A 25338-nucleotide genomic window follows, 5' to 3' on the forward strand; every position below is an offset into this window, starting at 1 on the left:
CTCCTCTGCAGTCTCACAGGCCCCCTCCCTCTTTCTCCAACCCACGAGGCACAGGCCCACCTAGACCTTCACCCTGGCCCTTCCAGACATGGACACAGCTCCCTCCCTCACCTTTCCCGTTCCCTGGACCAAAAGGACAAGCCCGTCCCACCCCACCCCTTCTCCCTGGCTCCTTGTCCCTACAGCACCCCAAGGGCCATCTCTCCAGACTGTAAGACTCATAGCCGGCTCCGTTTCGTTCTCTGTCTTTTGCTCCTGGTTTGCAGCGTCGTTGACACTCAGTAGGCGCTCAGCAAGTGTCAGCTTGTATCACATCTAGGCACGGGCCTTCCTCACTAGGCGCTGGGGAGGAAGGGGTGCTGGGAAGGTAGAGTGGGACCTGCACCATCTGGGTATTGAGGTGAGAGCCCCCCCTTCTGAAAGGTTGCGAGGACGCAGTGGATGGTGCCCGTGAGCAGCCTGGCACCGGGAGGTCCAGCACACTGTAGGTACCCGACGGATGCCCCATCCTTGAAAGAAGGCATTCCTGTAACAGTCATCTGTCAAATCCCAGCGCCACCAGCTCCTCTCCAGACTTGAGTCCTAGTTTGGGCATAAGAGCGTCCCCCATAGAGTACAGCAGGCCTGGCACACAGTAGGGGTTTTATTAATTAAAGCTCTGAGCACTGGCTGCTGTTGGTGGTGCTTCCCCCCAGCAGCCCCGCCTGGCCAGCAAGGCTACTGCCCAGCCAGGCCTGGCGTCCCCGCCCCGCCACAGCAGGGGGCAGGATTTCCCGCTGGTCTGGGCAGGTCTCTCCTCTGCAGTTTGAAAAGAAACCATCCAGGCTTAACCCTCAGGAACCACTCCTCCAGCCTTTATTCTGTGCCCAACCAGAGCGGCCAGAGGTGGTCCAGGGCAGGGGCCGAAGCCTCAGACACAGGGGCCTCAGCCAGTCCCCTCCCTGCCCTCCTCTCAGCGTTCTTATTTGAGAAACGGGTTCCCCTAACTTCAGGGTTTAACAAAGAATATTTGATGAGGAGCCAGTGGTTGAATGGGGGTAAAACAGAGCCATTCTCCCCATCCCCAAGGCCAGCGCTGCTGGCAGGAAGCCGCCACCCAAGGCCGGACGGCCTCATTTATCGGACCTAAGGAGGTCCACTCCCGCCAGCCGGAGGTGACTCCGCAGCCCCGGGCCCCTATCTCTTCCTGAGTTCCTCTCTGGAACAAGCCATGCGGCTCACCAGGGGAGGCCACCATCTGCCGAGGGGTGCCACTAAAAACGCCCAAACCCCTTCCCAGGAGACCAAGGAGGGGGAATGGACCCGGTCTGAGGATGGGACCTCCGGCCCGGCAGAGTCGCCGGGGAACCCGGTCCCGCCTCTGCTCAGGGCTGGGCCGGGTCCCGGGCCCGCCCCGCGTCTGGAGGCTCCAGCCCCGTCCCAGCCCAAGAACAGCGCGGCCCCTTTAAGAGCGCGCGGCCCCGCCCACCTCCTCCGGGCCGGATCCGAATTCCAGGGAGGCGGGGCTGAGACGGCAGGCGCGGAGGACGCGGCGGTGGGACCGGGATCGGCTGCGGCTCGGGCGGCGCCTCCCTTCGGCGGCCTGCCCGGCTCCGGCCCAGCCGGGGCGATGCTCCCCGAGGCCGCGGGATGAGCCAGGTGAGTGCAGGGACCCCCCCCCCCCCCGCCCCACCCCCCAGCACCCTCTGCCCGGCACACAGAGAAGCAGACCCAGTGGCGGCAGCCGCGGGCCTCTGCTTCCCGGGGCTGTGTGACCTTGGGCAGCCCCGCACCCTCTCTGGGCAGAAGCCCAGAGGACGGCCAGGGCTGGCGACAGCCATTCCGAGTCCCGGCTCACAGGCACCAGTCGGGCTAGGGAGGCTCCCTGGAGGAGGGGCCTGGCCCCGGCCGGCCGCCGGAGCCGCCACACGGGGCTGGAGGGCCGAGCTCCGCTACCCACTGCTGTGCGACCTTGAGCGAGCTCTGCGCCTCAGTTTCCTCATCTGTAAAATGGAGATATCACTGCGCGCTTAGCCCTGGCCACCGTCACTGCAATTGCTTTACTGCTGCTGCCGTCCTGTCGGTGTTATAATGACACAGTCTTTAGGGTAAACGGGTTGAGGGAGGACCTGGGATCTTTCCGGAGTAAGTGGGATCGCCACCAGGCCTGAGCAGCGGATCTAACCCCTCTCTGAGGTCGGGTCCAGGGTTCCTACTCTTGAGTCCAGGGCTGCAGGTTACTCTCTCTCGGGCATAGCTCTTCGCCTCTCACAGGGGCAGTAAGATGGGGGCCTCCCTGCCTGGGCAGGAAGGAGGACTCAGACAAGTCTTCTCAATCCCTCTTCCCGAAAGAACCAAGCAGCCAACACTTATGGACACTGAGGTCATTTATAAAAATAATCCCATTAGTTCCTCTGAGGAAGGTTCTATTATTGTATCCATTTCACAGACGGGTAAACAGAGGCGAGAAGTTTCTCAAAATGCAGGCATTTGGTCTGAACTGACAAGCAGGTGCAGGTGGTCAGCGGCTTAGCCTGTGCCGCACTTGCTGGGTCCACAACCATCCTGACCCGTGTCCCTGCCCACAGTGACTCGGCTGGCCCGGGCATGGCAGACCCCGTGGCGGGCATCGCCGGCTCCGCGGCCAAGAGTGTGCGGCCGTTCCGCTCGAGCGAGGCCTACGTGGAGGCTATGAAGGAGGACCTGGCCGAGTGGCTCAACGCCTTGTACGGTCTGGGTCTGCCCAGCGGTGGCGATGGCTTCCTGACGGGGCTGGCCACGGGCACCACCCTGTGCCAGCATGCCAACGCTGTCACTGAGGCCGCCCGTGCCATGGCCGCCGCGCGGCCGGCCCGCGGGGTGGCCTTCCAGGCCCACAGCGTGGTGCCCGGCTCCTTCATGGCACGAGACAACGTGGCCACCTTCATCGGCTGGTGCCGCGCGGAGCTGGGTGTGCCTGAAGTGCTCATGTTCGAGACGGAGGACTTGGTGCTCCGCAAGAACGAGAAGAGCGTGGTGCTGTGCCTGCTGGAGGTGGCGCGGCGCGGCGCCCGCCTCGGCCTGCTGGCCCCTCGCCTCGTGCAGTTCGAACAGGAGATTGAGCGGGAGCTGCGCGCCACGCCCCCGGCCTCCAACACCCCCAGTGCCGGGGAAGACACCACCGAGACCACCGCCACCCCAGGAGCTCCAGCCCGTGGGCCGCGCATGACGCCCAGCGACCTGCGCAACCTCGATGAGCTGGTGAGTCCGCAAGTGCGCGTGCCCAGTGGCCGGGCTTATTCTAGCACAACCCAGGCACCAGCAGGCAGGGTGGTGCGGGCAACCTTCCGCGGCCTGTCCTCGTGGCTGCAGGACAGCCTGCCCCGGGGAAAGCGTGTGTATGTTGAGCACCAAGTGGATACCCGGCCCCAAAGAGTTAGGCAGGCGCAGAGAGGGCTAAGTGCTGGGTGAGGTCACAGGGCCTGGCGAGAAAACTCAGCCTCCACTGCCCCATGGCACGATGATCCCCCTGTTTCCTCTCGGTGCTAACCGTGCCCCAGGTAAGCGCTGAGTGTTCTACGTTCTGGGGATTTGAGCCCCTCCAGTACACCTCCCTGCACTCAACTGCTAGACCGCGGCATTCACGCCATCACTGAGCTCGAGGTTGAATGGGGCCCATGGTCCAGGGCAAGGTGCCTGGCGCACAGTAGGCGCTACCTGAGTGCCCAGGGAAGCTCCCAGGGGCTCTTCGGGTCCCTACTCCTCCCCCGGGACTTATCTGGGAAGCCCAGCACAGAGTAGACATGCTACTGGGAGCTGACATCCTGTCAAAGAGCTGTGGGATGAGCTCTATGCTGAGCATGTAGAAGGTGCTAGACCATGACTCTAGCTCCCTCCTCCTCTTCCCGGGACCTAGGTGTCCCTGACACCCCCACAGCCTGGCCAAGAGTTTCCTTCTTATCAGGAGGTTAGGACGGGATGTGCCCATCCTGGAGGCGGGCAGCCGGACGGCTGTGGGCAGAGGCTGCCACCCCACCCCGGGCCAGGGTCACCGGAGGCTCCACCTGCTCATTTTCTCAGCAGCTCTGCTGTGGGTGAGGAGGCGGGTGGGGCTGCCCACATAGCCAGCCTGGCAGCTCCTGGCCTGGGGAGCATGTGGGCAGACGTGCTGGCCATGTGTGCTGGCCGGACCAGTGACCTCTTTGTGCATGGTGGTGTCTGCGTGTGCCCCACGTATCCGTGGCACTGCTGCCTCCATATGGCATTGGTCCTCTGTACTCAGACCTGCCTCCTCCCCGAACCTGCCTCTCTGTGGGTCTCAACATTCACGTCTCTGAAATGGGTGAGGGGGAGTGAGTGAGGACTCCCCCAAGGGCTCAGGGACTTAAAGGAAGCAGTTCCTCACCTCGTCCTGGTCGGCTCCCTGCCCTCTCGGTAGTCAGAAGGGAAGGAGCTCTGGTGAAAGGTCAAGTACAGAGGTGGCACTCAAGTCCAGGGCGACACAATCGGAGCCTCTGCTCTACAGAAGGATTTACTTCCTTCTGACCCTGGAGCTGCTGACATCAGGCCCAGGGAGGAGGGACCTGACCCCTGACCACCAGCCTCTCCTCTTAGGTGAGGGAGATCTTGGGGCGCTGCACCTGCCCAGACCAGTTTCCCATGATCAAGGTCTCGGAGGGGAAGTACCGCGTGGGAGACTCCAGTCTGCTCATCTTCGTGCGGGTGAGAGAGAGGGGCTCCCGGAGCAGGCAGAGCCTGGGAGGCGGATGGGACGCGTGGTGACCTGCGCTCGCCGGGCTCCCACAGGTGCTGAGGAGCCACGTGATGGTGCGTGTGGGAGGCGGCTGGGACACGCTGGAGCACTACCTGGACAAGCACGACCCCTGCCGCTGCTCCTCCGCGGGTCAGTGTCCAGGCTCGGGGGCGGGGCGGGAACGTGGGGGCGTGCACCTCTGCGGCCCCGCCCCTCACGCGGCACCCGCCCTCTCTCCCTGCAGCCCACCGCCCGCCCCAGCCCAGGACCCGCACCTTCTCCCCGCAGCGAGTGTCACCCAGCCCCAGCCCCCGAGCTGGTAGCCCAGCCCCAGGGGTCGAGCGCCGGGGCTCCCGCCCAGAGGTGACACCCATTGGCTTACGCAGCTCGAAGGAGGGGCCCGAGACCCCACTCAGGTGAGAGGAGAGAGGACATGGGACCGCGGTCCAGGGGGTGGGGGTGGGGGGCGCCCGCCCTGGCCTGGATGACGCTGCCTCCTGTGACTCACACCCTGGGAAAAGTTCCCGTGGGTGGGGGTGGGCCTGGCTTCCCATCTCCATGGCAACCCAAGCAAACGAACAACACAGCTGGGCGGGCCCTGGGGGCTGGGTGGCCGCCAATCCAACCCAGCTTCCCTCTGGCCTGCCCAGGAAGCTGGAGGCTTGAGGAGCGGGGAGCTTGGGGCCTTGCTTCTTCCGCTGCCTTGGGGTGGGGTGGCGGAGGGTGGCCCTGGCTGCGAGAAGCTGTGGCAGAATTTCTCACTTCTCCCTGGAAGTCCCCAGGACGGACAGAAACCCTTGGCACCCCCGCCACCACCACAGGTGTCTCGCCCGCAGCCATGCGTCTGCCTGTTCCTTCCCCTCCCCACCCTTTCTGTGCACCGGGTCTCTCTGCCTTGCCCCACCTTTCTCTCTTGTTCCCCTGCCCCAGGGCCCGGGACCAGCTGCCCCCCCATCCCCGCTCCCGCCGTTACTCTGGGGACAGCGATTCCTCAGCCTCCTCGGCCCAGAGCGGCCCCCTTGGTGCCCGCAGTGAAGACTCAGGCACTGGCCCCCGGCGGGAGCGTCCCAGCCGGCGGGTGACCACGGGCACCCCGGTCTCCCCGAGACGGCCTCCTGCCCCACGCAGCCAGTCCCGGGACCGGCTGGATCGGGGGCGGCCGCGTGGGGCCCCAGGAGGCAGGGGAGGCCAGCTGTCGGCCCCCAGCCCTGCCCGGCGGGCCCGGAGTCAGAGCCGTGAAGAGCAGACAGTGCTGCTGGTGCGTCGGGACCGAGATGGGCAGCACTCCTGGGTGCCGCGGGGCAGAGGCAGTGGGGGCTCGGGCAGAAGCAGCCCCCACACTCCCCGTGCCCACAGCCCTGCAGCTCCCAGGGTCCCCAGCCCCAGTCCAGAGTTGAGCACAATCCCGGCCAGTGTCTTCCGCACACCCCTGCAGCTTGACCCAAAGCAGGAACAGCAACTGTTTCGGCGCCTGGAAGAGGAGTTCCTAGCCAACGCCCGAGCCCTTGAGGCTGCTGCTGCTGGTGGGACCCCCAGTGGACCAGCCCCTGACCCAATTCGGGCCCCAGACCCTCCAGCTCCTGACTCAGCCTACTGTTCCTCCAGCTCCTCCTCTTCGTCCCTCAGCGTCCTGGGTGGCAAGTGTGGCCAACCCGGGGACTCTGGCAGGATGGCCAATGGGCTGCCCGGGCCCCGAGGCCCAGCCCTGTCCAGCTCTTCCGATGAGGGCAGCCCCTGCCCCGGTGTAGGGGGCCCACCAGATGCACCCGGGAGTCCTCTGGCCGGCCCAGAGCCCCTGAGGACCTGGGCACGAGGCCGGATGGACACACAGCCAGATCGGAAACCCTCACGCATCCCCACACCAAGGGGCCCCCGCCGCCCACCTGGACCCACGGGGTCCGGGACCTGGCATGCCCTGCGCTCAGTCAGCCCGAAGACCGAGCCGGATTCCTGGATGTGACAGACCAGCCCAGCTGCCCCCAGTCCCCTGTCCCTTCTCCTTTGTGGCCTTAACCCCTCTGCATCAGGGAGTGCCCCTGCCTCTTGGGGACCAGACCTCATGGGACCAGACCCCTCGGGACCACATGGCACAATGGGACTTCTGGTGTACATTCCGCTTGGGGGATGAGCATTGCTATTTAATTACTAATGTTATTGAATGCCTTAGAGGAGGCTGGACCAGCCCAGTAAGGACCCTTCCTGAGGTCCCGTGGCCCTGCAGAGCCTGACAGTAAAGTTTTCTTCCAGCTACTTGTGTCTGCGTCTTGGGAGACCCGGCCTTGGGGCCATCACATCCATATGAGAACCCTCATTACAGGTTGGGACTCTGGAGTCAACTGCGAGGGGGCAATGCCTGTCAGCCCTGACCTTTAGGTGTAGGTCTTCTGCATGGGCAGACAGGTTCTTTACCACTAGCGCCACCTGGGAAGCACAAAATTTATTTTTTAGCCACTTTGTGAGGCATGAGAGATGTTAGTTCCCCAACCAGGGATCGAACTCATGCCCCTTCAGTGGAAGCTTGGAGTCTTAACCACTGGACCATCAGGGCATTCCCCAAGATTATCTTGCCATCCCAGAAATGCCAGGTGCACCTTACTTCCCCTTTATTTCCTCCCGAGAGGTGTGACTTAACAGTTGGTCCAATGAAACTCCAAGAGCAGTCTGAGCGTGTCCAATCAGATTCATAGCCAAGTCCTTTTCATCCAGTCGGATCGTGACCCAATGAGGTCCCAGAAAGGACTAATTTGTCCAATGGGGCCTGCTGGGCCCAATGAGGTTCAAAGAAAACCCTGTCGCCCAGGACACTGGGCGGGAGCGTTCCTCAGCCAATCAGGGAGGAGACTGTCCTGTCCAATCCAAGAGAAGTTGGGCAATCTCGTCCAATCCGAGTCCCCGGTTCTAGTTAACTAGAAGGCCCCTCCCTGCCGTAAGCGGCATTTTTCCAATTCGATCACATGAGGCTGCAGCGCGCCGGGTGCAGCGCCCCCTGCAGGCGCAGAGCCGGATGTGCAGGGCGTGCGCGCACAAGCGCGCAGCGCAGCAGCTCCCGGAAGAGTCGCAGCACGTGCCAATTGTACTTGGCGGAGCACTCGAGGTATCCGCAGCGCCAGCCCCTGCGCACTAGGGCAGCCAGTGCGCGCCGCGGCCCGAACCGCAGCCGCTGCCGGTCCCGCTTGTTGCCCACCACGAGAATGGGCGCTTCAGGTGCGCCCGCCGGCCTGGAGGCCAAAGGAGGATGAAGGTCGCAGTGCCTGGGACCCCCCATGGCCGGAGAATCCTTCCAGTGGTTATATACACACTAAGGAGCATACTTTCCTGCACCCAGAGAACCCCCAGCAAACACCAGACCCACAAAGACCGCTTAGGGCCAGAGGCCAGGCCCGAAAAGGCCTGAGACCTGGCCCAGGACGGCGGAAGAGCCCACCCACTCACCTCTGGGGAAAAAAGGCCCAGCCAGACCCACAAACACTCCCCGCCGTCTGACACGCAACCTGGGCGGCGCACCTTACCTGGTCTCCGCGATGCGCTGCCGCAGCGCCTTCACATAATCAAAGCTGTCCGGGCTGCAGATATCGTAGACAAGCACGAAGGCGTCCGTGTCCTGCAAGCTCCAGTCTTTAGGGTCCGGCCACTCCTGGGGGGCAGGAGGCCAGAGTTTGCCGAAGCCCTCTTCTTGCTCTCTCGCGTCCAGACCTTCTCCAACGAGCCTTGACGCGAAACCCACAGAGTTCACGCTCAAGCCTCGGTCCTTCTCCTCCTCGTCTGTGGCCCTCTCCCGCAAGCTCCCTGGGCCTTACTGTCCTTATGGCCGCTGGGGTATACCTTTTAAAACCGTGCCTGAAGCCAGTCAGCGTCCAGCCCTTCTTCTCTCTGGGTCTCCTCTCCCCTGAGGCCTGTCTCGTTCCTCGCCCCTTCCTCTGTTTCCCATGGTTTCCTTCTTTCGGGCCAGGCCCCGCCCCTCCCCGGGCGCCCTCAGGAGCAGTTCCTGCCTGGGCCCGTGTTCCTGAGCCTGCGGAGACCACCGATTAACGGCAGCTGTACACACTTAGGCTTTCGGCCGAAGCACACGCTGCTCTTTCCACCTGGAAATGCTTCCGCCGCTTCTTCTAATCAAAATTTCACTCATCCGTCCCGGTTCAGCCCAAATGCCACCCTCACCAGGAAGCCCTGCTTAATCCTGCCTGCACTTTCCTCTTCACTTCTTGAACGCATCAACTCCCAAGGATTCAAAGTCTGCCCTGGACTTTGCAAAATTATTAAACAAGTCTTGGCTGCAGGTCATAGGAATGTGGGAGCAGAGAATGATGCCCTCAGAACGGACACCCCGGTGTCTGGCTTCAACCTCTCCCACTGCGGCTCTGCTCGTGGCTCCAGACACGGAACACTCACTCTCAGGGAGGCAGGACCATGCTCCCCCATGCACTAATCCCCACCCACCAGCGGAGGCAGAGAAATAGCAATTTAAGCAAGCGAGAAAAAGCCACTCTGCAAAATCGCCGGGTTTTGGCCCTGAGCTGGGGCAACTGTATACCGGCAGAAGAGGTGAAAACCACCAATGCCAGGACACACATTGATCCTTCAGTCCACGGACAGTCGGGTACTCCCGGGCCGTCCACGCGGACACGCACGTGTGCACCGAGCATCCGCCCACATGCTGTCACAGGCCCCTGCCCACCCCTCAGTCCACTACCTCTTGCCCCCCGGGGCTCTGACCGGGGCCAGCACCGTCGCCGTCGCGGATGCTCAGGTCGTAGACGGCGCCGTCGAGCAGCACCGCGGGCCGGTAGAGGCGCGGCCCGTCCGTGGGCCTGTGGCGCTCGGGGTAGTCACCGAACAGGAACTGGCGGATGATGGCCGTCTTGCCCACGCCCGGAGCGCCCAGCACCGCCACCCGCAGGCTGCCCCCCATGGCCCGCGCGTGCTGCTGCGCCCCGCTCTGGGAAGCCTCATGGGCCGGAGCCGCTCTGTGCGCCCGGCGCGCCCTGCCCCGTGCGCCCCAGCCCCGCCGCGCTCCTCATCGCCCCTTGGAGCACCGGGGGCCCAGGGAGGCCAGGCTGGAGGTCGGAGCTGGTGGTACAGGAGAGACAGACAGCCGAGCAGGCGGACGGCGGACGCACGAGCAGCTCCGGTGAGTGCCAAGCTCAGGAGAGAACTGACCGAGCGCGCCGCGCGCAGACACGGCCTCGGCCCCGCAGCGCCACTGAGGCGCCGGCGACAGCACAGGGCACCGAGGTCGGACCTCCTCGCCTCGCGGGTCCCGCGGCGGAGCAGGATGCAGGGGGCGGCGCTGCCTCTCGGCGCCTCAGTCCCTCCGTCCTTCTCTCGCTCCGGCGCCCGGAGTCGCCGCCCCAGCCGGCCGCGCGAGCGAGCAGCGAGCAGCGAGTGGAGCCTCCCGGAGGCGGCGATGAGGTAACCGCCTGCCCGCCCCTCCCGCTCCCCCCTACCCGCCCGGGACGCCCCTCCCGGGAAGGGTCGCGGGAAGGTGACTGGGATTCGGGGAGCCCAGGGAGGGACCCAGCCCCCCTTGCGTTCCGCGCTGTCATCCGCTCCAAAATAGAACTCCCTTCCCGCCCACGTCCGCGCCCGCTCCTCCAAACATCGCTCCCCCAAGCTGGCTCCTCGCAAACCCGCCCGCTGGATCGGATCCGGCCCGGCTGTGTGACCTTGGGCGAGTCGCTGTACTGCGCTGGCTCTGCTCCGCATCCACCAAAGGCACACACCGTTTCTTGAGCTCCTACTACGTGCCAGGCCCCACACTAAGCTATTACCTACACGATCCTTGAAGCCTCAACCTGGTGTCTCTGAGAGAAGAAAACAGGCCAGAGAGGGGGCTGCTGTCCAGGGTTGCAGGTCAGCAGGTGGTCCCTGAACCTTCCCCTTGTGGTCTCCTGTGAGGAGCTCTCCCCTGTCCCTCCTGCACACGGGGGCCAGCACTAAATAAGGGCATCAGGGAGGGGGTGTGGGACAGAGGGTGCTGAACCCAGTGTGCCCCAGATCCCTGTCCCAACAAGGCCGAAAGAGGCAGAAATTGGTCCACACCACTTCCCTCACTGCTAAGGCCAAGTTTTCTGCTTAAGTCTCCACCTGTAGCTTTCTCTCACATCCCACAACCTCCATGTTAAGTTCCCAGAGCCCAAATCCCCACTCCTGGAGCCAGCAGGACGCTCCTTCCTTCCCCATCAGGGCTTGAGAAGTCTGGGTTTACCAGCCCCGTCCTCTGCTTGCCCACCCTGCCCCTGCAGTGGTGGTGGGGGTGGGTCTCCCACATCTCTGACCAGCCCTGATGCCTGGGTACTGCGGGACACGCACAGACATCACCGTTTCTGCGCTGGCCAAGCACTTCGCTTGTCTGTCTCTGCAACAAACAGCCTCAATCTTAACTGCTTCCCAAGATGCTGAGACAGATTTTTTTTTAAAAGAAAAAGAGCACAACTTGCTCACCTCAGCCTAGGGGACGCGGGGAAGGGACGAGCAGCTGGGTCTTGAAGCGGGGAAGGGGGTTCACCCTGGGGAGCAGGCGATGGCACCTGGGTCAGGGGCCTGGGTCGGCTTTCACTCTTCTCGGCCACTAAGGGAGCTCGGAGCCAGGGCTGTGGCTACATCTGGCTGGCGTGCCAGCTCTTCAGGCCCAGTGAGCGGCTTTATCTTGCTTTCCAGCTGTGGGCTTTTTCCCTTCACCTGACTCTCCCTCTGGCGCTTTTCAGGTCTCTGGGTTTTGTGAGCTGCCTCAGTTCCTTGGAGTAAATAAACTAGGCCCCGTCTGCCCTGCCGACCGCCAGCAGGGTGTGGGGCTGACCTGAGGATAGTCTCTCTCAGGGCACTCGCTGGGACCACACCTGCCTCGAGCACCCTCTCGCCTACACGTGGGAGCCGGCTCTGATGGCCTTGCTTGGAAACCGTCTTCCCTTCACTTCCCACAGGGCGCCCTCTTCCGGGGCACTCTGAACAGCATATGGAAAAGTCCCCACAAAGTCATGCAGACTCCACAGGGGCGACACATTCCCACTTATCAAGGAGCTGTGGGCACTTCCCTGGCCATCCAGTGGTTGGAACTCCACGCTTCCACTTCAGGGGGGCCTAGGTTCGATCCCTGGATGGGGAACTAAGATCCCACAGGCTGTGCAGTGTGGCCTAAATAAATAAATAAATAAAAGAGGACCTGTGATGTGCCCAGCCCTGTGCTGTGTGCTCACTGAGGCCCACAGGGATGAAAGGATTTGCTCAGAAGGATCCAGCAGGAAAGAGGCAGAACAGGGACTGGAACCCAGGACCTTGGGCCACTGAAGCCGACCTTCTGAGAAGCCCATCTTCATCAGGGCCTAGAAGCACCTCAGGAGGAGGTGAGTCGGTGCCTGTGGCCCTGTGGGAGCGAAGCTAAGACAAGAGCAGGCAGCCCAGGGCCAGGTTCCCCAAAGACTAGTAAGCCAGAGAGCTTGGGCTGCGTGTCAGCCGCTGCCTGACCTTGGCCCCAGGCTTCTCCCCATTCTGCCTGATTCCAGCCCCTCCCTGGGGTTGAGCGCCATGGACCGTGTCCAGCTCCAGGGGTGTCTGCTGTGGACTCCTCTGGCCCAGCCATCGGGTCAGTGCACTGCCCATTAATCACGGTCTGTCCTGCCCACCGTCTGTCACTTGTTCCAGCTTAACTCACCTTCCCAAGTCCTGAGTTGGGGAAGCTCTCATCACTCCATGCCTCATGCACGCTGGGTCCTTGGTGGCCACTGTAAGACCTCGCGCATTGATTCCGTCAACCGCCTGAAGGCCGTGGGGTTCTACAACCACCAGGACTCAAGGAGGCAGCACAGGGCTTCAATAATGGTCTTCAACTCATACCGTTGTGGGATGAAATGAGATGATACAAAGAGGAAAACAAGACAATCTAGGAAGGCTAGCGGGAGGACTAAGTTTGTACATATAAAGTGATCTCAGTTTCTATGCAAATAACCCCTGGTTATGTAGAAGGAAACGGAAACCCACTCAGTGTTCTTGCCTAGAGAATCCCATGGACAGAGACGGGCAGGCTCCAGTCCATAGGGTCGCAAACGGTGAAGTGACTTAGCATGCACCCACGCAGCCACTGGTTAACAAAGGCAGGTGTGTGTGTGCGTACAGCTCAGTGTGTAGACAGGTGTTTCCTAGCTCTGTCTGCTCTAAGGGCGACCCTATGAGCAACAAGCTCACCCAGCACCCAGATCTTGGTTTCTGATTCTGTTGTCCAGGCTCCCTGGAGAAGGCTGGTGCTAGGGTTGGAGCAGGACAAGTAAAAGATGAGGTGGAACATCTCATAATATCAGAAAGGAAGGAAGTGCTCAAAAGAGACCAAAGGATGGAATTCCCTGGCAGTCTAGTGGTTAGGACTCTGAGCTTCCACTGCAGGGGACATGGGTTTGATCCCTGGTCAGGGAACTAAGATCCCACAAGCTAAAAAAAAAAAAGAAACCGAGGGACGGGGGTGTTAAAGGGACACAGAGCTTACTTGAAAGAGCTCCCAATGGCCACAGCTTAAAAAATTTAAGCGATAAATAATGCACTTTTGGATTAAACCCAAATTATGAAATAAATATCCATGAATCCAAACTGGTATAAATGATTGAGTGAATACATAAATCCAGGAGAAGAAACACATTTTCCTACAGAAGAATTCCAAGTATTTTCTGTAGCTGTCCCCTGCCCCCATGCAGTGTAGGCTGCGCTTCGTGACTTGCTTCCCAACAGAGTGTGGAAAGGGGAGGAAGCAGCTTCGTGGAGGAGACGGCTGTAAACACTGCCTCAGCCAAGTGACGCAGCGTGGCGCGCGGCGCTAAGCCGTGGCGAGGGCGCACACCCCTGACGTGACGTGACCAGAAGGGCACCTCCCTGCTCTCTGTCCGGAAAACCTAGAACCCCAGGCTAACCGTGGGGAAAACGCCAGACAAACCCAAGTTGAGGGACAGTCGACGAAATATGTGACCAGCACTCCTCGGGACGGTTAAAGTCATGACACAGAAAAAGTCTGAGGAGCTCTCGCAGACCCAGGGAGACTGAGGAAACGCGACAACCACATGGAATGTGGGGTCCAGGGACACAGCAAGGACGTGAGTAGGAAAACTAGAGAAACCCAAATGAAGTCTGGGTTCAGTTTTTAAAGTACATGTTACATAATTTGTAATTTACACTATAAATATTCCTATTCTTTTGTTCTATATATTAACAAATATATATTTACATCATAAACATGCATATGGAAAAGATCCCATTCACAAAAGGAACCAAAAAATAGAAAATACTCATGAATCTATGCGAGGGTAATGTACATGCAAGAACTTTTTTTTTTTTTTTTTTGGGCATGCTGTGCGGTTTGCAGGATCTTAGTTCCCCAGCCAGGGATCAGACCTGGGCTCTGCCAGTGAAAGTGCTGAGTCCCAACCACTGGGCCCGCAGGGAGCTCCCCATGCAAGAAGACTTAAATGAAGGAAACTTAAAATGTTACAGAGACATAAAGTATGAACAAATGGAAAGGCGTCTACTCCTACATTTGGATATAAAGACTAATATTACTGACATCATTATAAAGGTGTCAGTTCTCCATAAGTTAATATAAACATTTGATATGATCCAAATAGAAATAATACATCATTCAAAAAAGATTCGTTCTAAAGATCAAATGGGCCCCAAAGGGTGAATAAGAGGGTGCTATAAATTATAAAAATATAAAGGAACAGTATGTTAGGTTAGGTGGTTTTAAAAACACATTGTGGTCAGGTTAGGGCTTTCATTGCCATGACCTGGGTTCAATCCCTGGTCAGGGAAGATCCCGCAAGCCGTACAGTATGGCCCAAAAAACCCCAAAACAAACACAGACACCCACAATGGCCAACATATAGACAAATTCTCTGGTACAGAACAGGGCCCAGAAAAGCACTCATATACATGTGGAAATTTCGTGTATGACAGAAATGACATTTCAGATCTGTGTGGAAAAGACGAATTATTCAGGAAATGGTGTGGAAAAAACTAGGTAACCATCTGGGAAAAGAGAAAGTTGGATCCCTACCTCATTCCTCACATAAAGCCCAGAAGGAACAGGCTCAGAATGCAAAAACGAAGACGAGACAGGGACCGGGAACAAGGACGCAAGGAGGATGACGCCCCCAACGCAATTCCAGCATGGAGAAGTCAAGACAGCAGCAGAACCAGGAACAGGACGGGAGGAACAATGGCGGACCAGGAAGAAAAGCACCAAAAACCGGATCAAAAAGGGCAAAGGAATAGGAAACAGCTCATAGAAAAGGACACACAAAGGCTCAAAAACACAGGGATGGAGGCCTGTTTAAAAGACAGTGAGACGCCATTTCTCACCCGACGCCTGAACACGCTGCAGGACGCCACGCGTGTGAGGGTGTGGGGGACGGGCAGCTCCTTCCTGGTTGGTGGGGGTGTGAACTAGAGAGCTTTTAGCAACAGCTAACAAGATGATGAACACACCTACCTTCAACCCAGCAATTTCTGTCTGAGGAATTTACCGACATGAAAGTGAATGTTCTTTGCAGTTATCACTTGCGCGAACACCACCAAAGACACAACTCAGACGACTTCACAGCAAGGACTGGTTCCTCACGGCGCCGCCGTTCAATGCAAACCACACAGCTGCTATAAAAAGGCATGAGGCTGCTCTCTACAATGGAACTAATAATGGAGAAGTCTGCAAGGCACGAGTATGGTGCAGGTCATATTATACGTCACTGAGTCTCTCTGGAGGGTCAGGGAGGGGTATGAGGAGGACTATATCTGATATATATACTGAATCTCTTGTATCTGTCTGCCTTTTGGATTTTGAACCATGTGAATACATTACCTTTTCAAAACTAGAACTAAAATTTAAGATGTGAAATATTTATACTCTCTGGTCCAGCCATTCTGGGGCTGGATCCAACAGCTGCACTTGGGTGTAGGGCCAAGGATGTCTGTAGGAAGATACTCACTGCACCTTTGCTTGGCGCGGAGATGGAAACAGCCAGAGAACAGCCCCTCTGCATAAGGAATTCCAAGGTGGCTGTGCTCGTACTGATGGGTGAACAGAGCCCAGTGCTGGTAGCTCCAGGGTGTGCTGCTATTTACTTAGTACCTCCCAGGATTTGCTTTATAAAGGCACAGAATCATTCCTGGAAGACCAAAATGTAGCAATGAACTTTGCCTCTAGGGAGGAAAATAAGAACAGAGGAAGTGTGGAAGGGAGAACTTCATCCTCTGTGTGGCTGAACTTACCTTGGTCCAGAATCACACTCTATGAAACAAAACACTTGTGAAGATTAAAAAAAAAAAAAGTACAACGAGGTCACGTCGCAGGCCTGCGCAGGGTGTCGGGTCAGAGAACCCGGCAGCCCCCGGGGTGCTTGCTAGACCCTCCTGAGTAACTGGTTGCTGTGTTGAATTCCCCAGCTGGTCACGAAGGCTCAGTGCCCTGGAGAGTCTTCTGCGAGATGCCATACTGCCCCCTCCCTCAGCCCCGAGGAACATCGAGACCTGAGAATATGGAGGCCTGAGCACATGCAGACCAGGGGTGCATGTGAGGGGTGTCACCGGGGTGAGGGAGGGACAGGGAAGTGGGAGGGGGGCCGAGATCACGCTGAGTTTCCTCCCATAACCGCCCGAGGCCCGAGCACACGAGCCTCAGGTGTCCCATGAGGGTCCACGGGCCTCTGTCTGGCCAGGCCAGCCAGAAGGTTTCAGCAGCACTTCCCCTCACCTCGGGCTGGGTCCTGGGCCTCATCTTCGCCCACCCTGGGGACAGGGGTGTGCTCCCAAGCCTGGTGGGAGCTGGGCCTCAGCAGGTCCGGGATGGTGGGTGACAGGGCAGGCCAGGGTGCGTCCATGGCCACAGTTGTGGGCGCCTTCTGAGCTGGGGACTTTTGGGTAGGGTGAGAACTGGGGTTGTCCAGTCAAGGGTCTTGACTGGCTCTAGACTCTGGGGTCCCTGGGCATGGTGGTGACACCCCAGGGGTCAGAGGTGGGGCAGTGGAGGGCCAGGCACCCCTGCTGATGCCCCGGCAGCTGGGACAGCAGTGTGTCTGGTGCGGGCAGGGAGTGGCTGGGGCAGGAAGCTGCTGAGGGCCGAAGGCCCAGCAGCCACACGGCCCTGAGAACCCACTGGGAGCTCTGCCCACGGAGTCCTACCCGGGGTCCCCCCCAACACCCTCGGTAGCCAGGCCACTGCCAGGATGGGGGAACATGAGGGGTATCCCTGGTGGGGGCCGGGGCAGCCGCTGCAGCCGGCCTGGACATGCCCGGTGCTGGGCCTTCCTGCCAACCCTGGGAGCCAAGGAAAACCAGAATGGACTCAGCCCTCGAGCATCTAAAGGCATGACGGTGTGGGCTGGGGTAGAGCTGGGGTCAAGGGTGGCAGAGGTGCTGGGAGACCAGCAGGCAGTGCCCAAGGACAGGAGAGAGGCAGGGAAAGGCGCTGTCCACAGGGCCTGGCGGGGAAGGACAGGAGAGAGGCAGGGAAAGGCGCTGTCCACAGGGCCTGGCGGGGGCTGACAGCTGAGCCCTGGACCCTGCCCAGAGCAGCCTCGGGACCTGAAACACTGGTCGGGGACACGCTTGATGTCATCATTTTTATTCACTTTCTGTTTCTGAAAATAAGAGTAAACATACAATATATAATTTCTATTTATATATACTAGGCATTCTTACTGTAGAGCTCAAGAAAACCAACCTTGACCACTTGGAGGCAGTTTTTAATTCTGACACTTGGTGGAGGGGAAAGAAGTGTCCATGACTGCCAAAAGCAGAATCTTTCTTTATTATTAAACAGCAGTAACAGGAAAACCTAATGCTCCGTGAGACACAACTGACCCTGGGAGGCCAGGAGGGAGCCCCTAAGAACCCCGGAGAGGAAGCACCCCGCTTGCCCAGGCACCCCACCCCTCAGCTCCATTCACTCCAGAAGCCCCGGGCACACCAGGAATGTTATCACAGGCAGTGACTGTCCTCGCGGGCAGGGGGGCGGGGTGCACATCTGCCAGGGGTCTGCTGGGGGCCGGAGCCGTGAGGGGCTCGGGAGCTTCTTCCTGGTCTTCCCTGAGCGGCTCAGCGGCTGGGGGTGCAGGCAGGCCCCGGGAACCCCGGCCCTGACAGAGCAGCTCTCCTGGCACCCAGGGGAACCCACGCACACCAGGATGCCTTGCCAGGGCCTGTCCCAGGAGGGGGCAGTTGGCAGGGCCTTGCCACCAGCCGAGGGAGACAGGGCAGAGGGATCCCGGGCTGGGAGCCTGAGGAGGCACTGCGGGCTCGCCCTCAGGTCAGGAAGAGCCGGAGAGGAGCCCTCATTACCCCATGCAGCTCCTGCTGCCACTCTGGCTCCTCTGGTGCCCTCCTCACCTGACCCCAAACGTCAGCACGATGGAAATAGGAGAGTCCTGGGCACAGGAGCACCCCGAGGCCCTGAGCGGGCCCTGCAGTCAGGCCTGAGAAGCCGGGGGGTGCCAGGAGCCTCGCTGGCCCCTCACGGGGGAGGTGCTGCCACCTCGCAGGGGGCTCCGAGGAAGCTGGGGTGGGTGCTGGACGGCCTCAGTTCTTCAGGATGGTCTCGTAGGCCTGGTACACGTGCTGGGACACCTCCGGAGCTCGGCACTTCAGGGACAGCTGTAGGGGGACAAGGGTGGGAGGCAGGGACCCCTTATTCCTGGGGCTCCTCTCCAGGCCGGGGAGGGGAGCAGATGGCAGAGGGTGGGGTGCACGTGGGGCCCGGCGGGGCGGCAGCAGCGGCTGGAGCAGCTGTGCGGTGCCGGCGAGGGGGCGGCCCCGCAGCCAGCCAGGCGGGGACCAAACAGACTGCAGCCCACAGACCTGCTGTCCCGGCCCCCGCAGCCGCTGCAGCGTGAGTCAGAGCCCGAGGCGGCCAGCCCCATCCGTGGAGGGTGGGGGTCCCTGAGGACGTTTGGGGGCCAGGAGGGAGGCTGCGGGGGCGCTGGGGGTGGGGGGATCTTTCTGGTTTCCTGCACAGAAAGCAGTTGTGTCAGATCTGGCTCAGCTCTAACCGCGAGGAGGGCTGGCAAGCCCAGTAGCAGAGACAGGCTCGCTGCCCCTCCTGCCAACGCCGTTGCTCTGAGGGCCCCGGTCTCCTCTGAGGGCTCTGCGCGCACGGCCTGTGGGGAGTGCAGCGCCAGGCTGGAGAGCACAGGGCGTGGCAGCGGGGTGGTCTGTCCCCCGGCCTGCAGCCTGCATGCGTCTGCCCGGCTTTGGGGAGCAGGGGGGCGAGGCCAGGCCAGGAGGTGGGGTGTGCCAGGAGTGCCTGAGAGGACGGGGGAAGAGGAAGAGAAAAGCAGTCCGCTAACCTCCAGGTCCTGCACCGCCGGCACCGGCAGGGAAGGTGGACATGCAGCGACCAGACACAGGGAGACGGAAATTACCACCACCAGCCGCGGCACCCACGCTGCCAGGGGGCCGGGGAGCAGCGTCGGGGGTCATGCCTGCCCGCTCGGGTGCAGGGAGAAGCCAAGCCTGGGCTCTCAGGGGCCGGGACACGGCGCAGCCTCTGGGAAGCCTCGTCCTTTCTCTGGGAGAGGGGAGCCCAGGGGCCAGGGCTCCCTGAGCCCAGGAGAGCTCCTTCCCAGTACCAGGTGGGCCTCACAGGGCCCGATTCTAGTCCATTTCACTGTTCAGAGACCGGATTTGGTGCCTTATCTGAGACACTTGATGGGACTGAGCTGAAGCTTTCTAAGGTCAGAATCCTGGTGCTTCTTCACACCAGGGTGGATGCCCCACCCCACCCCACCCCACCAGGGCCGACCCCAGCCCGGGCAGGCATGCGGGCAGGAAGGCAGAGGCCCCGGGGCTTTAGGCGGGAGCGGGCGCCTCACCGTGAAGCTGGGGTTGCCTGGCTGGATGCGCAGCTCGGCTAGCACCCAGATGCCGTTGGTCAGCTTGAGAGACTGGTAGAGCATGTCCTGGCCCTCCACGTTCCTCCTGGCCACAGTGAAGATGTTGCTGCTCTGCAGCCGGCTGCTCACGGCCTCTGGGGGTCACAAGGTCAGAGATGGGGGGTCTGGCGCTCAGGGCTGGCGTCAGGGCACAGGGCAGCATGGACAGGCACAGGGCTCGGGAGCCCTACCCGCGTTGAGGGGGCAGTCTCTGATCTGGAACTGGGCCTCGTTCTCATTGGGAATGTCCTTCCACGTGGCCAGGAACATCTGCCGGTCTGCAGGGGCACAGGTGGGACCCTGCTCAGCACCCTCATCGGGAAGCGGGGCGGTTAGGCCCTGCACCCGAGACCAGGGTGGCTCCGTCATAGCCCCTCCTGCTTCCCTCGGCAAACTCTGAGCTAGTGTTCTGCGGGGTCCCTCCCTGCTCCTGCCCACGTCCAGCCTCCGGCCCTGGCACCAAGCAGCCCGTTCACTGGTCCCAGTGATGTCATGGGCTCCTGTGGTGACTGCTGAGGAGGGCCTAAGCCCTCTGGGCACGGGACGTACCTTCCCGAAGGTTCCCGCTGGGGCCCAGGGGTGGGCATCAGGTGTGATGCGTGGCCTAGGGCCCCTGCCTCAGGGGGCCCGTGGGATGACTGTCTAGAGGCTGAAGGTCAGGCTGAGAGCAGAGCTGGCCAGGCAAGACCCTCGGGCCCTGGGAAGGTGTGACCCTCCCTCTAGCTCTGCAGGGGAGCCAGTGACTCACGGACTCCATCCATCCATTCTAGGGACCCCAGGGGTGCCCTCAGGACTCACCCATCTTCCCGTCCTCCACAAAGAGGATGTGGAGCGGGTACAAGGTGCTGAAGTAGAAAACGTCTATGTTGTTCTTTACAGCCACCTGGGAACAAGAGAGGCCCCAGGTCGTCCCCTATGCCTGATGCCCACTGAGGCCCCAGGAAGCCTCTGCTCCTGTGAGCGCAGCTGAGCAGGTTCCCCAGAAGCCATGTCCATCCCCTAACCGGCCCCCGGCCTTCCCATCCCCACCCGTCTGTGCCTAAGAACAAGACTCCACAGACACAGCCCTGCGACAGAGCCAGCCAGGCCCCAAGGGCTTCCCTGGTCCTCCCCAGGGCACGTGGGCAAGGACCGGGTGCCTGGTCCTCCCTGGGACGCACCTGCAGGCTGTTCAGCGGCTCTGTCTTCATGACCGAGCCCGCTGTGCTGAGAGGCAGGGAGATCTCCACGGTCTGGGTGGGGCTAAGCGGTGCGTGGACCTGGAGTGGGGCGGCGGGGGCCAGGCCAAAGCTGGGGAGAGAGAAGCCCCGTGGGGATGGTGGGGAGCAGGCGCTGACACAGGGCAGGCAGGCTCCTGGGGACCCGGGGCCTGGCAGCAGCAGGGGAGAAGGCTCTCCAGCGAGCCAGCCTCACCCCAGACCAGACCCAGGCCAGAGGGACAAGCTCCTGACCCCACTCCCAGGCTTCAATGGCCCCGCAGATGGAAGAGAACCTGGGCTAGCCAAAACCCGTCTCTGCTCCCCCTTCTCCTCTGGGGGAGGCACCGGGCAGGCCCAGGTCAGTGCGTCCTGCCCTGCCCTCCAGGAGCCCCATGTCATACCAGGGGCCTAAAAGCTGCTTCTAACCTAAGAACTGTGACTGCTCACGTCTCAGTAACCAACCCCAGCCTCCCAGGAGGGACGCGACCATCCCAGGGGAGACACTGGGTTTACTGTCTGGGCCAGAACTGGCTGGATCACACAATGGCCACAGAGCTTCCGGAAAGCCCTGCCTCTTGGTAAAGTGGCATGTGGGCAAATCAGAGGGCACCAAGAACGTGAGAGATGCCCGGCCACTGGAAGGTAAGTCACCACGGTACCGACTGGAACCACGGACTGAGCACCCCCTGTGCCCAGGCGGGGCACCTGAAGTCCTGTCCTTGTAAACACAGTGACAGGTACACAACCTCCTGTCTTCCAGGACACAGAGACTCAGGGAGGGGCGCGCCCAGACCTGGGTGAGCGGCGCTGCTGAGACCCAGAGCCTGAGCTGCCTGACCTCAGCCTATGCATTGCCCACTGTGGTCTCAGACCCACCTGGGACGCAGCAGGGGACACCGTGGGGACGCGAATGCCATCACAGTGCCTCAGCACTCCTGGCTCTCCTGGGAGCCCGACCTCTGTCAACCGTGACCGTGGGTGAGGCATTCACCCTCTCTGAGCTCAGGTATCATTACCTGCTTTGGTGGTTTAGTCACCAAGTCCTGTCTGACTCTTGCAACCTCATAAACTATAGCCTGCCAGGCTCCTCTGTCCATGGGATTCTCTAGGCAAGAATACCGGAGTGGGTTGCCATTTCCTCTTCTACCAAAGAAGGTTAATGGCATCAACCTCACTGGGCTGTGAAGGGGCTCAAGAGAGACAAAGACTCCTAAAGTTCTCGACACAAGGCCTGGTACCCAGGGAGCTGGCCACACACCATAAGTTCACTGTGAGCGATGATCAGGAGCACTCCTGGGGGCCTGCAGGGCTCCCTGAGGGAAAGGAACAGAGTGCCCACTTCCCTAGTCTGACAGACGGCCGGGAAAAACTGGCGCACAGGCTCTCCTTGAGGAAGCAGCCCCTTCAGTCAACTTCTTAGAGGCTCAGTTTGCTCATCACCAGAGCCACTCAGGAAGAAGGGTCATCAGCAGAGGCTGCCTGCGTTCCCCAGAGAGCCCTGGCCTAGCTGGCCGGGTCCAAGGAGGCCTTCCCCACTGATCCCCAGTGCAGGGGACCCTGAGGGCAAGGCGCTGGGAGTGGACGTCGCTCCCAGAGGTGCTACCCACTCCCTGTTTGCCTTCTTCGAGACGCCTTGAGAGGGGAGCTGCTGAGGTCTGGAGATTTTGTCAGGGAAACACCCCCCTGGGTGCTGGGGAAAGGTAACACTAAAGGGAGGTGCCTTACCCCCAGCTCCCCACCACTGACCTCGGACTTTGGTGCCCACAAAGAGAGGTCACGGTGAGGAAAATTACTGCCTCAGAGAGAGCTGGCCGGAGCTGCAGTTGTGAGGAAGACCCTCCAGCAGAAAGCGGGGCCAGCCCGCAAGCCCCAGCGCGGGCCCTCGGCAGGCAGGCCTCGGGGGCTCACCTGTTGCGGTTGAACTGGATTGCGAAGTCAGTCATGACCTGCAGGGCCTTGTTGGTCAGCTGCAGGTCCATGGAGATGGTGCCCGCTTGGCGGGTGAAGGTGCCCGAGATCTCCAACCCTTTGGCCTTCATGGCTGGCAGCCAGACCTGAGGGGAAAACGATGGGGAGGGGGCTGCCACAGCCCCCACGCCACAGCCCGCCTGAGGCTCCTTCCCCTGCCCCCTTCTCTCACACCTGAAGGGGGCTCTCAGATGGACCACACCTGCCTGGACCGCCAGGGGATGACCATGTGAGCCTCGGGATGAGAAGAAGGACCCTGCCCGGCCTGCCTGGGGTCCCCGCCTCGGGGTGGCCGACTGCTGGAGCAGCACGGGACAGGGAGGCCTCGGTGTGCCCAAAACCTGACCTGAGTCTCTGGAGGTCAAAGCAAGAATACTCAGAGGAGGGCTGAGGAAGGTGGAGAGACAAGCAGGCCCCACCAGCCTCCAGATGAGCCCAGGAGACTGAGAGCCCACGGGTGCCCGGGGCCTGGCCAGAGCCAGAGGACCCCGGGTGGTCACGGCCTGTCCTCCTCGCAGGCGGCAGGGCTGGCCTTTAACTGCGCCAACAGGCCTGAGCAGCGACAGGACCCGGGAGGACCTCTCGCCTGGCAGGCCTTCCCTGCCTGCTTGGCTGCCCTTGTCCCAGACGCTCAGCTCCAGAGCCACCTCCCCCGGGAAACCCTTCCCCAGTGTCCTTGTCCGGGCTCTGCAGCAATGACGGTCTTGCAGATAAACCATCTCCTCTGTGCCCGGACAGTGCTTCGAGGGGGAGGGCTCTGCTTTTCTGTCTTGCATCCTTGGCTCGGAGCTTGGTGTGAGATTTGTATTTGGGGAACATTTGCTGAGTGAATGGCATGGATCAAAGCCCTGCCCAGGAGGGACAGCCACGGATGCTATCCTGTGGATGTGCAAACATCTCTCTGGCTGCCATTCTTACCAGGACGGCTCAGCCCACTCGAGGCCAGCCTCCCCAGGGGCCCTGTCAGTGAACATGGCCATGGTCACCCAGCCCAGGTCCCGTCAAGGTCACCTCCTCCCCCGACACCACGTCCTCCACTCTCCCCTATCCACAGGCACCACCCAGGGGTAAGTCACCATCAGAGCCCCCAGGTAAGATGGGAGCCACCTAGGTAGCTGCCCAAGTCTTTTTTCTTTTTTAAATTAATTTATTTTTTAAACTGAAGAATAACTGCTTTACAGAATTTTGTTTTCTGTCAAACATCAACATGAATCAGCCATAGGTGTACACATGTCTGCCCAAGTCTTCTATTCCCAGTTTCCAGAGCAGCCAGAGCCATCTTTAGGAAGGCAGATCTCGTCACGGCACCCTGGAACCCTCAGTGGTGCAGTGCCTCCACTGCCCACGGCCTCCCCATCGGGGTGCCCTCCCTGGGTCAGTGTGCATGGCTCCTCGGGCCTCACACACACACACACACACACATACACACACACACTGTCTCCTCTGCTTGGACAGCACTCCCCACCCCCATCCCATCCTACTTGCTAACCTGCTCATCCTTTGCTCCACCAGACAAATCTGTGGACAGAATCTCAGGGTTTTAGTCGTGAGCTGTGACTGGGAGCACAGAGAGCACTCAGGGCCCCAGGGTGACTGCCCTGCCCCACCCCTCCACCCCCCAGGCTTCCTTCCCAGGTTCTTCAGAGCTGGCACTATCACCGTCCTGAGTGGGATATCGTGTCTCCTGGTCACTGTAGGCTCACGGAGTCCAGAACTGTCAGCCCCTGCTGGCTACAATATTTGAGGAACTTCAAGTTCTTGTACGTATGACAGCCTCACCCTCCTTGACCAGGAAGGGCTGGGACTGCAGGCAGGACAAACGATTTGAGGTGGTCACAGTGCTGTGAGAAAAAGGTAGCCTACACAGTCACTACTTCTGGACGGAGAGCACACCCACACCCTGTGACTAAGGTAGCAGGGGAAAGTCCTGCCCACGTGGAAAAGGACTCCTCCAGGCAGCCTGCCCTGATTACTCCTATCCGGTGATCCCTTCGCCTCTCCTTCCAGCTGATACAGTCACCAGGTCCTCCACTAAGACAAAGCAGTGCTAATACACGTTAAAACGGATACACATGCAGAAAGCAAGCTGATTCTGACAACCATGGCACCGAAGTAAGTACACGGAGGTTCTCAAACACTTTAGGATCACCTAAGGGTCGTGGGCAGGGGCTTTGGTGCCACAGCCCCATATTCACTTCCAGACTCTCGTCACTCATCAGCTATAGGACCTTAAAGCACTCAGATTCCTCAACCAGAAAACGGGAGCGCCAGCGCCGTGTGGCTGCTGGGAGGGCTCTGGGCTGGGGCTGTGCCACGTTCGTGTAGCCCTCCACGGAAGCGGGAGGCCGCTGGCGCTAGACTTGCCGCCTCCTGGGGGCCCCTTAGGCCCAGATCCTGCAAAAAGGTGTGGCTGGGGGCTCTGGCCACTGCAGTTTGGCAGGCATAGCCAGGGAGGCTGGGGCAGGGCAGGTGCTGGCTGGCAGCTCCCCTCATCATAAGGGACATGTCCCTGGGCCCCGAAGCCCTGCTGGTCCTGGTTTGGGGAGGGGACCTTGGAAGAGAG

At 60.6% G+C, this 25338-nt stretch overlaps 3 protein-coding genes and 1 non-coding gene across 6 annotated transcripts in view; 1 reads left to right on the forward strand and 3 right to left on the reverse strand.

Moving 5' to 3' along the window:
- The first annotated feature begins 1483 nt into the window (after positions 1-1483).
- On the forward strand, positions 1484-6961 carry GAS2L1 (growth arrest specific 2 like 1). Its single transcript, XM_019977942.2, has 6 exons — positions 1484-1638; positions 2568-3219; positions 4573-4680; positions 4765-4861; positions 4956-5127; positions 5642-6961. The coding sequence occupies exons 2-6, from the start codon at positions 2587-2589 to the stop codon at positions 6669-6671; spliced, it is 2040 nt and encodes a 679-aa protein (XP_019833501.2). The 5' UTR covers positions 1484-1638; positions 2568-2586; the 3' UTR covers positions 6672-6961.
- Positions 6962-7133: 172 nt separating this feature from the next.
- Positions 7134-17316, reverse strand: RASL10A (RAS like family 10 member A). The gene is made up of 3 exons (XM_019977078.2): positions 9402-17316; positions 8221-8345; positions 7134-7929 (listed from the first exon to the last, which is right to left on the reverse strand). The coding sequence occupies exons 1-3, from the start codon at positions 9618-9620 to the stop codon at positions 7662-7664; spliced, it is 612 nt and encodes a 203-aa protein (XP_019832637.2). The 5' UTR covers positions 9621-17316; the 3' UTR covers positions 7134-7661.
- Positions 17317-17466: 150 nt separating this feature from the next.
- Positions 17467-25338, reverse strand: part of AP1B1 (adaptor related protein complex 1 subunit beta 1) — a 48211-nt gene continuing 40339 nt past the window's right edge. For all 3 annotated transcript variants that reach the window (XM_070769793.1, XM_070769791.1, XM_070769792.1), the window contains 6 exons: positions 22716-22861; positions 20769-20898; positions 20407-20491; positions 19800-19886; positions 19549-19703; positions 17467-18331 (listed from right to left, as the gene is read on the reverse strand). In XM_070769793.1, coding sequence (XP_070625894.1) covers positions 18257-18331; positions 19549-19703; positions 19800-19886; positions 20407-20491; positions 20769-20898; positions 22716-22861 — 678 coding nt within the window. In that variant the 3' untranslated portion in view covers positions 17467-18256. The remainder of the gene's footprint in view (positions 18332-19548; positions 19704-19799; positions 19887-20406; positions 20492-20768; positions 20899-22715; positions 22862-25338) is intronic.
- LOC139176866 (small nucleolar RNA SNORD125) lies at positions 22197-22293 on the reverse strand. The gene has a single exon (XR_011561346.1). It is a non-coding gene; the product is annotated as a small nucleolar RNA SNORD125 (small nucleolar RNA).

The sequence above is a fragment of the Bos indicus genome, chromosome 17, assembly GCF_029378745.1.
Source record: "Bos indicus isolate NIAB-ARS_2022 breed Sahiwal x Tharparkar chromosome 17, NIAB-ARS_B.indTharparkar_mat_pri_1.0, whole genome shotgun sequence".
Taxonomy (NCBI): domain Eukaryota; kingdom Metazoa; phylum Chordata; class Mammalia; order Artiodactyla; family Bovidae; genus Bos; species Bos indicus.